This window comes from Limulus polyphemus, unplaced genomic scaffold, assembly GCF_000517525.1.
Source record: "Limulus polyphemus unplaced genomic scaffold, Limulus_polyphemus-2.1.2 Scaffold2999, whole genome shotgun sequence".
Taxonomy (NCBI): Eukaryota; Metazoa; Arthropoda; class Merostomata; order Xiphosura; family Limulidae; genus Limulus; species Limulus polyphemus.
Window position 1 is genome coordinate 113,674 of NW_013668609.1, and position 14,085 is coordinate 127,758.

A 14,085-nucleotide genomic window follows, 5' to 3' on the forward strand; every position below is an offset into this window, starting at 1 on the left:
CCAAAATGTACTCCCGGAGGTCAGATAGTTCTAAAATGTGCTGCCGGAGGTCAGATAGTTCCAAAATGTACTCCCGGAGGTCAGATAGTTCTAAAATGTGCTGCCGGAGGTCAGATAGTTCCAAAATGTACTCCCGGAGGTCAGATAGTTCCAAAATGTGCTGCCGGAGGTCAGATAGTTCCAAAATGTGCTGCCGGAGGTCAGATAGTTCCAAAATGTGCTGCCGGAGGTCAGATAGTTTCAACATTTGCTACCAGAATATGAGTAGTTCAAAACTGTATTACTAAAAGGCGGATAGTTCCAAGTGTGTTACTAAGGGGCGGGCAATGAGGTCATCTATAGGGAGCGTCATCAGCGATGCAGCCAATTATGCAGGCAGATGTTTTATCATGTTGTTTACAAACAAACCACCAGGGTGCTCTTGAACCTGTCTGAACACTATTTTCAAGTGTTGTCATGTTATACAAGATAAAAACTACCACTTCATTTCTATAGTTCTTAACATTATATAATTCCTGCTTTATCGTTACATGCAACTTTTTAGTTCGTAGTGTCACTTCAATGACCATTTATTCAACAATAAATAAATGTTTGAATACGTAAAATGAGTATTTTTTGTATTAACTTGCGACGATTTGTACAGCATACAGTGCCTTGCAAAAGTATTCACCACTACCATTAATGTGAAATTTTGCTGAAATACAAATAATGTAATTTTTTTAACAAACTTGTTTTTATTCAAAACTCTAATGATCAAACTTAACACTGTTGTGTGTGAAAGAGGTTGAATGCTAGTAAAACATGCAAAGAAAATATATGAACTGAAATCTACTGATTGCATAAGTATTCAGCCCCCTGAGCCAATATTTGGTTGAAGCACCTTTGCCAGCAATTACTGCTGTGAGTCTTTTTGGAGAGATCTTTACCAGCTTTGCACAATGGGATGGTGTCAGTTTTGCCCATTCTTCCTGGTAAAATTACTTTAATTCTAACAAGTTCGTTGGGGATCGTTGATGCACTGCAATCTTCAAGTCTCACCATAAATATCCCATTGGATTCAAGTCAGAACATTGACTGGGCCACTCCGGGACATACACTTTCTTCTTTTGAAACCACTATAGTGTGACTTTGACCTTGTGCTTCGGATCATTGTCCTGCTGAAATGTGAATTTTCGACCCAGTTTTAGATTCTTGAGTGACTCAAGCAGGTTTTCCTCTAGATATCGCCTGTACTTTGCATCATCTATCTTTCCCTCAATCCTGACAAACATCTTAGTCCCTGCTGATGAGAAGCATTCCCATAACATGATGCTGCCACCACCATGTTTGACAGTTAGGATGGTGTTGACTGGGTGATGTGCTGTCAGAACTAAAGCAGTTTTACCAGGAAGAATGTATAACATGACAAAACTTGGCAATTATGTTCAGACAGTTTCAACAACGCCGTCTGATGATTCGCTCACGAACCACATAACAACACACCTGCCTGCACAATTAGTTGCACCACCACTGATGATTCTCTCCATAGATGATTTCATCGCCCACCCCTATTAGCAAAATTTGGAACCATCCACCACTAGTAGCACGTTTTAGAACTATTCGCCTCTGACAACACAATTTAGAACTATCTGCCTCAAGTAGTAAAATATACCCAGACCACAGTAACACATTTTGGGACTATTCATCCTCTTACGCTACCTTGTGGAATTATGGCGTAATAGGTCACACGAATATCTACATTCGAAATATACCTCCCACTGGGTAGCAACCATTGATCTACACTCACGGAGAACCCCCATCGCCACTAAGGAAGTTATATAGGAGGGTTAATTACTTACATTCGATATTTAAACAAATTTCACTGAAACTACAATATGTACGATAAAAATACGATTAATATATCTATTTATATAATGTGTGAATTTTCGAATTTTTCGGAAAACTAAAAAACACAAAACAAGTTGATAATGTTATAACAGCAACTTAAAATTACTGACATTTCTCAAAATGATAAAATATGGCGTGATTCCTTGGCTATAATAGATATTTCTGGTACTCCATTTAATGTGTTGAGTGATCTCTGAGGGTGGAAATCCCTGCTTTAGGGAATCCAATTATTTAAAGCTCATTTCATCCAAACCTGTTATTTATCTATCTATTAAAAATCGCTTTTATCCTGTCTTCATAAAATATGCCCTCCAGTGGTGCAGCGGTATGTCTGCGGACTTACACTGCTACAAACCGGGTTTTGATATCCGTGGTGGGCAGAGCACAGATAGCTTACTATGTAGCTTTGTGCTTAACTACAAACTCATAAAACATTGTACAACATGTTTATTTACTTTAATTTTAAAACTAGTTCATCTTTAGTCATTTATATTTCAATATGTAATAAATGTGAAAATAATTGTCTTGAGCAAAATCTCGTCTTATTTCTTTCGGAAAAATACTGAAAATTCTAAACTGTATAAAAACATTATGCTATTCGTGTATTTCACTGCAGGAAATTAGTGATCATTCAGTTTAAAAATGCTAATTTTTAATTTTGTTTATTGTTTTATTTAATATTAAGCACAAAGCTACACAGTTGGCTATCTGCGTATCGAAACCCGGTTTTTTAGTGTTATAATCCTAAAGATTTACAATTGAGCCACTGGGGACTAATTTTTAATAGAAAAATAAAAAACTCGTGAATGTATGAATAATTATTCACGTGTCGAATATACCGTCAACCAGAATACATTAAACTGAAAAAATAAATAAAACAGTAAAATATACGGCCTGAATAAAAGTTCCAAGTACCATTGGCCTTTATTAGAATAGTGTCAACTGTAGAAAACTTAGCATACTTTACAAAATGGTTTAACGTGGTTCGTTTCGAATTTTGTGTAAAGGTACAACAAGGTTATCTGCGCTGGCCGTTCCTAATTCAGCAGTGAAAGACTAGAGGGAAGGCGGTTAGTCATCACTACCCACCGCCAACTCTTAGACTATTCTTTTACCAAGGAGTAGTGGGATTAACCATCACATTATAATGCCCCCACGGCTGAAATGGAGGGACAGGAATTCGAACCCGCGACCGGCAGATTGCTAGTCGAGCTCCTTAACCACTTAGCCATGCCAGGTTGTTTCACAAAAATGAGCCGCCAAAAAGGAAGTCATAACAAGTGAGTTGTGACATTTCATGAATATTTCATAAATGTTTAAGATATTTATTGGTTCTAGACCAACGCTTCCTGTAGTATTTCTATGAACAACTGACCTCACAAGAATCCAGTCCACCTTTTGATAGTCCTGCACAGATAAAGATATCTGGTATATCTTCTATGTACCCAGCTTTTCTGTACATATCCATACAATCCCTGTTTGTTATCACAGAGACGTCCACGTTTTGAAGAATGTCTGGTAGAGGACCGTCTGAAAAAAAGAAAAAAAAGAGTTAGTTATAAAGCAAAAGTCAACCATCTTTTTAATTCATTTTTATAAAGTTAAATATCTAATGATCTGCAAAGTGATCTGAAATATCCCAGTAAATGTGAGGTTGATAGAAGTGGCTTTACAATTTTACCGATCATGACTTTCTGCTTCAATATGGAATATGCTCAGTATGATTCCCAGTTTGTCCCTGAAGAGGAAAGGCCCACCTTTCAAAAATTCTTGGGTTATAGTTTTTTTTTTTCTATTCAGTATGATCAGTAAGAGATACCTGGCAGTGATGCTGCATGTGGATGCGATGCGATCCCCAAGAGTATCCCATATATGCTTGATGGGATTGAAGTCCAGTAAGCATGCAGGTCTCTTCATTCATTCCACCATTCTCTTCCTCTTCAAGGGGTGGTGAACCAGTTTAGTAAGTTAGAAGCGAGCATTTATTATCCTTTAGTCTCAGGTCAGGACCAACTGCCAAACGGTTGTAGGATGTGGTCCACATAACAGCATAGCTTCACAATATTGCTTATTTTTTTTGCACACACAATACTTCCCTACTGCTATATGCGCCATGTCCTTGTATGTGTTTGATTTGCTTCTAGATTTTTTTCCATGTGAATTTATGGCTGTTATAAAAAATTGTAAAAGTAAAATGAGAAAGATATAACGTAATGCTGATGTACTGGACATACTAGTTGAGCTATCGTAGACGAGCTGTTTTATGCCTTGGTGTATGTAGAATGCACTTCATTGGACTTAAGGTATACAGGTCAACATTGTGAAACGGCATACATTTGTTTTTTGCGACTGTGAATATTTGATTCAGTCTCGGGGCTGGTATCCTATGATTCGGAAAGCCAAAACCGACAGAGAGCGGTCATATGATAGTCGGCCTTTTTCAGGTGTCCGAGCAATTGTATCATTCTTTTTAAAGCGGTTCCACATTCTACTAAATGACATTTGTACTGAGTGAATAGCAGCTTGCCGTGATTGGCCAGTCTTTCTATTTTTCCTTGGCTCGTGGGTGAAAACATTCAAAATTCGCAGTTCGTAAAAAAGTTGTTGCATTTTAAATTCTGTAATTCACTACAAATTACCAAGTGAGACGATGTCTGATTTGCATAACAATGAACTACGGTTTGTTTGTAATTAAGCAAAAAGCTACACAATGAGCTATCTGTGCTCTGCCAACCACGGGTATCGAAACCCGGATTCTAGCGTTGTAAGTCTGCAGACATTCCGCTGTGCCACTGGTGTGGTGGGGGGGGGGCTGAACTACGGAGGATGACTGACATTATGGTATTGTTTTTTCATATTTATAGTATTACAAATTGTCATTATCCTTTATTTTTGAATTATTTTATTGCCGCGTTATAGATAAAACAAACTCGTCCAGTGTCAGACGTATTCTCTAATATAAAAATGCAAAACAAAAAGACAAAAAGTAATACTTCATTACTGATCTGAAATTATAAACTATGGTAATCTGTGGGTAGTTTGAAGAGAAATACCCTTTCATTTCTTTATGGTGATACAGTATTCCAAACTGTTAATATCAGACGTTTTATGGCTAAACAAAGATTGTATAGAATGCCCTATATTTGTGCCCACATGGCAATGTTAGAGAGGGGGGAGGGGCATATATCATACGTGTTTCTATGTCAGTGAATGAATATTGTGTACATATAAAAATGGTTTACAAAGTTAAGTTATACTCTTTATAAAGATATACAGACACTGATAAAACACAAATTCAATTAATGGTCATATTGCTTTTATGAGGTCAATAAGGAGCACTAGGCTTGCTTTTTCTCTACTTTAATATAAGCTTCTAAAAAATAAGTCAGTATTTGTCACAAGGTAGAGTTTAATTTTGTTGAAAATGATAAAAAAAAGTATTCTATACAACCTTAATTCTATTTAATCGAATGAGCCTAAACTGATTTAAATATATACATTTAATCTAAAATCATCTTAACTTTCATATAACAGTTTTTTTTTTGGGGGGGGAGGTAGATATTATTGTTCACTCACCTTCATAGAGCCTACCCCAGCCAGTAATTGTGGCGTTTTGACCAACATAGTTTTTGTTTCCTGAAGGAATACAAATAGGCAGTATGTTTCTCTGGAATGTTACAGGTTCGTAAAACCTCAGCAAGGCGAGATCGTACTCAAATGTGGCCCTGTCAAATTTGGGATAAGAAGCGACCAGCTGTACTCGTCGTTCTATGTGACTAATTGGCTCATTTTCATTGTGTATGTTATATTCACCAAGCCGGAGGAGGAGTTGAGATGAAGGTACACTGGGAATATGAAGAATTATTATTTGATTATATACATATATCCATAAAGCAACTTCAACAGTGGAGAATTAATCTGAAACTTCGTCCAAATTTTACAATGAGAGAAGAAAAAACAAATACATATTTATATCAATTCTTGGTACACTGGTTAAGCAAAAAATATAATTGACACTTCTCAATTCTAAAGTGCTCTCAATAACGTACATTTCCAGTGATCTGTCCTTGACACTGATGCAGACCTACTGTCTATCAGATGATTCTCTCCACAAGCTTACCTTGTTATCACCTCCAGATACTGCAAGGATGTTTCCAGTTACAAACCAGCTTACATGCCAAACAACATCATCAAAAGTGTGAAGAACTTTATAATTCCAGACTATCACTCTTCAATCCTGCGAACAACTGGCCATAATACTGCGAGGTAAGCCAATGAAGGGATCCCAAGCTACATCTCTAACCCAATCAGAGTGAGCTTCAAGTTTCTGTTCTTCCACCCATTGATCTTCCTCCACACATCTCCAGATCTTAACCAAGTTGTCACAACCACCAGTAAAAAACCGTTTCGCAAGTTTAGGCTTCTGTACAGGAGCTTGATTTACCAATGATCCCCGTTCTATTGCAGGAGCCCAGCTGACAGCATTACAGCCGATTGTGTGAGCATTATTGATTTTCTGAGTTTCCCAAGTTCCATCTCCTGAACTAGACAATACTGATACAGCACCATCTGAGCTCCCACAAATCAAAATTAAGGCTACTTCATGTGGTGCCCAAGAGAGGGAGTTAACTGAAGAATCATGATTATCATGGTCATAGATTTTCTTCCATTCTCCTTCACATTCTTGTCAGAGGATGACTTTCCTGCCATAAGAACAAGAAGCAAGGATATTGCCGAACACTGGGTGAGATCAGGTTACTTGCCAGACCGGTCCTTCATGTTCTCTCAGATCAGCTATTAGTTTCTGAGTGTCATTCTGAACTTCAAATATTTTCACTGATCGATCAGATGAACATGTTGCCAACCGTGTCCCATATTAGTCCATCTGATCATCATGAATCATATTCTCATGCGCAGGATCAAATGTTTGCTATAGTGAAACGTCTTTGGTATTCTTAAGTCCAAGCATACTGAAGCAGCGAATTTCCTTCCGTCAATTCGGGCTTGTTAAATTATTGCTAAGCTTGTGGAGTGTATCACCTGATAGACAGTGGGTTTGCATCAGTGATGTTAATATAGGTCAAGGACAGATCACTGGAAATGTACTTTCCTGAGAAAGAGCATTTTAGAATTGAGAAGTGTTAATATTTGTTTTTACCTAACAATTGTACCAAGAATTGATTATATATATATATATATATATTCAACTGTATTTTATATACTCGTATACTCTTGCTCTATCACTATAGCATGTGTGGAATAATTGTACAACTATAAAGTTACGACAAAGAACGAACTGCTATAATTGAATTCAGTTCAAAACAGCAAAAGTTTGTTTGATGGATTTTGCACAAAGCTACACGAGGGCTATCTACGCTAACCGTCCCTAATTTTCATGTGGTAAACTACAGGTAAGGCAGCTACTCAACACCACCCACAGTCAACTCTTGTGCTACTCCTGACAGATTAAATAGTGGGATTTGACTGTCACATTTATAACGCATCAACTACTTTAAAAGTAAAGAGAAAGGTTTCTCTCTCTCTCTTTTTTTTACGGTGATGGGACACGAACCACTGAACCTCAGCTCTACAGTTCGGTACATTAACCCCTGGGCAGCGTTCGGCGCACAACAACAAAAGAAAGAAAGAAGTTAATACCTCTTAGATCTGTATCATAAAAACTCCCATCTTTTGAAATAGTGACATTGTTAGCTGTTGTTTGAAATTGTCAGAATTAAGACAATTAATCCAGGATATCACTGTCCATCATGTATTTCAGTAGTCTTAAACATCATACAAAAGTTAAATCAGTGTAATGAATATAATAAGGAGAATTACGTTTATTTAAATATATAGACATGGTTACAATACTAGTAAATACATACATTTTTCGATTTCTACGTAAGCACCCAATTAACAGAACAGACAGTCAACTTTACCTCAATAGTTGGATGAAAAAGTCAGTGTGTTTTTAATTGTGTGTATGTGTGAATTGGTGAAGTGGCGGGGGGCAGTGTGCAAGAAAGCGAAAGAAATGTGTCGAGAAGCTCTTTAAGTAATTATACCTCTACACCCTTCCTGCTAGACTACAGCTATGTTACAGCATAATCGCTACAAGTTTCTGGCCTTATTTAAACTTTAAGAAGCTTCTGCAAGATAAATAAAAATGACTTCTGGCTGTAAAACCGTATCGCTGTTTTTCATGTCAGTAACAATATTTTATGCGAACATTTACAAAGGTACCCTCTACATGCTTTAAAATTATTCCACTGAAAAAACTAAATGTAAGTGAAATATGAATTTACAGCTATACGTAATTTCATCCCAAAGTAATTTGGTGTCAGTAGGTGGCGTAACACAGATAACGCAAATTTTACTATAATAGGTAATTAAAATGTACTTTTACATCTGTGACGGGTTCACCCTGATTTATCTATTTTGATATCGATATTTAAGTTAAATTTATATTTAAAAATGTACATAACGTATACTGTTAAATATGTATTGCGAAACTCCCGCCTGTTCACTAAAGTTGTAGAAGATTCTTGATTGTAAGAATCAACAATATATATGTGCGTACGTAAACACTGGTGTATCGTCAGTATTATTGTGCAGGCTGAAATTTCGAGAAACTCTCTTCATGCTTATAAGTACAACCAACGCGTCGCGTCAAAAGACAGTATATATTATTGGTTTGCTACAGTTGGTATACTATAAACTTAGGAAGCCATAATTTTGATTAACGCTTTTTTAATCGAGAAACTTCAGATATTTGACCAGGAACGTTTATAGATTTCAAACATTACAAATCATTTAACTTCAGTGGGTTCACATCGGACATTAGTACTTTTACGAAGACATTATATAACTTCAGCGGTAAAAAAACTCGACCTCTAATCGGAGTGTGATCAGCGAGAACTACAGAGCTGGCTAGCTTCCTGTTAAATGAATTGTAACTACGTCAACTAAAAATTAATTCGCTTATCGTGAACTCTCGATAAGACATCAAGGAAGTTCCAGACTAGAAATAAGACTTTATATATTGTATGTAAGGCTTTTGTACATAGATCATTATTTGTAATAACTGTTATTGTAAATTGTACTCTTGTTTGTATACTAAAGAAGATGTGTGTGTATCAAACTTGTTGATAAATATCATAAATTGGATACATATCGGCATTTAGTTAACTATTAAATCTAAATTACAATTTAACTCAGTTTTAGTCTATTTGAAATTGTAATACGTAACACAGAACATTTAATAAATAAAACGAAATGATAAATGACTTACACATAAGTGTAGTTTACAGTAAACTGTTTTATATAGACAATCAACGGATTCTCCTTGAACTGTATGTAGCAATATGAAAAGTTTTATATTTGATAATAAAATGGCATATTATTAACAGACGCGCATATGGAATTGACACAGAAAAGCAACAGAAATTGCGATAGTTGTGCAAAGTTACACAACTGATAAACTAGGGAGAAAGCAGTTAGTCAACAGCATCTACTGCCAGATCTTAGGCTAGTCTAATCGGATGTGACTTGATCATATTACTCGGATAACCCATCCACGGTCCCGAAGTGCGGATCGCGATGTTAAAGGGAAAATTGCTGCCAAGTAGTTCAGTTTATACTTGTTCAATGTTTCATAAGGAGGTGTTTCCGTTACACAAACATAAATCAAATCTCAAAATTAAAAAATGATTTATTAGAAAGAGTATGATAAGTGCAAAGAGTTTAATGTAAGAAGCAATAAGTAACTTGGAACCGTATAAACATCGGCACACTCCTGTTGATATCTTGGAACTGTATAAACATCGGCACACTCCTGTTGATATCTTGGAACTGTATAAACATCGGCACACTCCTGTTGATATACATTATCCACTTTTCCATGAAACAATTTATAATGAAAGAATGATAACCTTTTCAGCTTTGGCGAATAGCACTCAGTAGCTCAGTGGGATTTCGAATGACTAATAACGCTAAAAACCGGGTTTCAGTACTAGTGGTGGGCACAATACATTTAGCTTATTGTGTATCTTTGTGCTTAACAGCAAACAAACTTTCAGTAGTACAATGAATGGAAGACGAAAGTGTACAACGTTCTATATATCCAATGAGTTTTTAAAAGGCTTAATAATATATATATATATACACACACATTATCATTTCTCAAAAATATTTCCTGCATCCTCTTCTTTGAATAAACATGAAAACAAAACAGCTGATAATAGCTTGAGAAACTTAGGGCAGTTCTTTACGCAGTGCTTTCAAAAAACATTGAAAGAAGCACAGTATTTGAATTTTCAACCCTAATATTTTGTACAGTGGGAGTTGATTCTAAAACTTACTTTTGCACACAGTGAGCTGCAGTGATTGCCCAGAGTTCGTTAAGTAAGGCTGCCCCACATTTATGAATGAACTTATTTTTCTTCCATTGTCGAAGGGAGATCTATAATGACAAATCAACCAGGCAGATAATTATCTGTGGGCTATTGCGTAATCCATAAAATAACAAATAAAGAAACTTTGTAGTGAAGTTTGAAGTGAGCATTAGCTCAGTAAAGACAGAGTAAAAGGTGTAATAAAGCGTCATTGAAATGACTCAACAGCAATATTTGTGGAAGAAACAAATGTAGTGAAGTTTGAAGTGAGCATTAGCTCAGTAAAGACAGAGTAAAAGGTGTAATAAAGCGTCATTGAAATGACTCAACAGCAATATTTGTGGAAGAAACAAAGATTTCAGATATTTGTTAACGTAAGTGCGCCTCACGTGGCAGAATTTAGTTTCCTGGTATATATATTTATATATATATGAACTGTATGTAACTGGATTACAAAGTACTTTTCATATTAAAAGAAACAAAATTTCGATAATTCCCACCACCGTTTAACAAAATGGTCATAATATATCATTCACAGATTTCTTAACTAACCTTATGTATGCTATAAACCATACAAATGAAGATGGACTTCATTTAACAAAGAAAAACAAATCCTAAGAAATCATGAAATCAGTAAAATATAATCAAAAACAGTAAAAGAGCTAAATAGGAGAATTGTAGAATTAGAAAAGTAAAAGAGATGCATACAGTGGATGATGATAAGGGAACTCATTGAAACGTTGTATATACTAATATTCTTTAATTATACATATCACGATTTTAGAAAGAAATTACATAAAATTCTAAAATGTAATCAGAGAAAATTATAAACATGATATATAAGGTTTTTATAGACAGATTTCAAACAATGAAACTTTTTAAGTTGGTGGATACTTCTTTTGTATAATGAAATTTCAATGCTTCAACCGACAAAACTTTTCGTCTTTTTTTAACCCAGAATACATTATCTTTAAAAGCCCACCGTGCTTTATTGATTTATTACAATATATACAATTTCGGTCTGTTTTTATACTGTAGGATTTATTTACTAGCTACAAATCTACATACGTTAATAAAATAATACACTGCACATCTCGCATTCATGTGTTCATCAGAGACATGTTAAAGCAATATTTCCAAAACTTGTACATGTAGTAGAAAATGAGGGAACATTTTATTACATGTTTAAGAAACTCTGCTTAGTTCAGCTTGAGGTAACTTTCTTACTTGTATTTTTAGTGATTAATTCTGTGTACGGACAGTAAGCTTTACCTGTAATATATATAACACCTTACTATATATAATTTTGATCAGTGTATTTTTTACACAGCTTCTCATTTTTTCTTCTCTTTTTATCTCAACTTCAAAGATAGAATAATGTCACAAAAATTTTATTATATTTCATTTTCAAACTTATAAAATTTGATAATTTCCCACAGTGTAGCACATACACAACCAACTTCGGCAACGTTTGTTATACTTATCATCCCAGTGTACCATATAAACAACCAAATTCGGCAACGTGTGTTATACTTATCATCCCAGTGTACCATATAAATAACCAATTTCGGCAACGTTTGTTATACTTATCATCCCAGTGTACCATATAAATAACCAATTTCGGCAACGTGTGTTATACTTATCATCCCAGTGTACCATATAAATAACCAAATTCGGCAACGTGTGTTATACTTATCATCCCAGTGTACCATATAAATAACCAATTTCGGCAACGTGTGTTATACTTATCATCCCAGTGTACCATATAAACAACCAATTTCGGCAACGTGTGGTATACTTACCATACGAGAGTACCACATACACAACCAACTTCGGCAACGTTTGTTATACTTACTATCCCAGAGTACCACATACACAATATTTTGTTATGTTTATCACCCCAGTGTACCAGATACACAACCAAACTTTTATTATACTTATCGTCCCAATGTATCACATACACAAACAAACATTTGTTATACTTACAACCCCAATGTATCACATACACAAACAAACATTTGTTATACTTACAACCCCAATGTACCACATACACAAACAAACATTTGTTATACTTACAACCCCAATGTATCACATACACAAACAAACATTTGTTATACTTACAACCCCAATGTACCACATACACAAACAAACATTTGTTATACTTACAACCCCAATGTATCACATACACAAACAAACATTTGTTATACTTACCATCCATGGCCATTCTCCAAAATCGGACGTCTCTCCACCAACGATTCTCCCAACAGGACCCAAATGAGGACTGCCACACACTATTACAAAAATTCCAATTTTCATGGTTTGTTTTATCCAAACATATTCAAGAATTTGTCACGATTTTTTAAAAACCGAAAAATTTGTTTAATATGTGTGGAACTATAAAAAAAAATATAATAACTAAATTGATACAAGACATGCAGATAAACGTGAATTGCACTGAAGGTTAAATACCAACACGAAAGTGGTTTTAGTTAAACTATAATATATAACAGAATGAACATTATTCGAAGATCAAAAATTATATAAAAATCCAATATAACAACCAAATTTTCGGGATACGTGTAGCTGACTTTAACTAACCAGAACAAAAATTTTCAGTAGTAAAAGATTTAAACCGCTCACCACAAATATAAGAATTATATAAATCACGATCACAAAATCCACAAGAATATTTGTTTATACTTAAAAGTTTCGGCTTCTGCCTTTCTCATGGGTTGTTTGCTGTTGCCATCACAACAATTTAAATTATACGTTGTAGAAAACAACACAGAATAATCTATATAAATATAATAGTATTGTCTGTTGTATGTCCATGTAATTACTTTGCAGTGTGTAAATGGATCTTCACCAAAATTGATATGGAGGTTCATTAGGTCCATGCGGGGGTACATACAAATTTTGAGTTTTACGTTTTGCGGTTTTTGCCACTACTTCGCCCCCTGTAGATGGATCTTCACCAAATTTGGTATGGAAGTTCATTGGGTCCACAGGGAGATACATAAGAATCTTAAGATTTGCATTTTACAGTTTTTATGGACATTTTTTACAATTACATATAAGGGAAGGAACTTTTAATGTCCTAAGATAACCTTTCATTAATCATGAATTACATAACTTCCGTCCAGTGGACGGGTACTCCAGCTAGTATAAAATATATTTGGTGGAACATGATGCAATATCAATTGTTAATTTTTATTCCCTCATTAAGATGTGTAATTTCAGAGAAGAAAAGAAAAAGGCAATGAATGACGTAAAGGTCTAAACTATTCATTGATTCACTGAAAAACAAGGGGATATAATATTGTTTTAAGGAAAAGAGACACTACAGGTAAAGAAATAACTTTGAAGATACAAGTATAAAATATGCTAAGAAATTAGATCACATTAAAGGTTAAAGAGAAATGTTTGTGCTTCATAGCAATATAAAAAATATGCATTAATACACGTGTTTCATTTTTAGTATAATTAGTCAAAATGAAAACATAAAATTAAGTAAAATAAACTTGTACCAGAATCACTATGTATAAGATAATATTAGGTAGGGCGGAATTAAGCACGGAAAAATACAATGGAAACATTTTAAAGTGTAAGATAGTTAAGTTAGGTACCCAAAACCAATTGTATCATTTACTAATTTTCATCTATTAGCTCCATACTTATAAATAGGCAAACATATATAGAAATCGCATAGGCCAAATTCTATTATGATTCGTGGAGGGTTTTTGACCTTAATAAAATTTTTCTTCTGGATTTTATGATCGTTATTTTTTGTTTGTTTGTTTGTTTG

General features: G+C 34.8%; 1 protein-coding gene across 1 annotated transcript in view; it reads right to left on the reverse strand.

Moving 5' to 3' along the window:
* The window catches only part of LOC106468414 (serine proteinase stubble-like), a gene marked incomplete at its 5' end in the record, with an annotated part of 18,233 nt that overhangs the window by 2,857 nt on the left and 1,291 nt on the right, over positions 1-14,085 (reverse strand). Inside the window, 4 exons of the mRNA XM_013928842.1 lie at positions 3,263-3,417; positions 5,464-5,732; positions 10,248-10,348; positions 12,492-12,571. Of these exons, the coding sequence (XP_013784296.1) occupies positions 3,263-3,417; positions 5,464-5,732; positions 10,248-10,348; positions 12,492-12,571 (605 nt within the window). The remainder of the gene's footprint in view (positions 1-3,262; positions 3,418-5,463; positions 5,733-10,247; positions 10,349-12,491; positions 12,572-14,085) is intronic.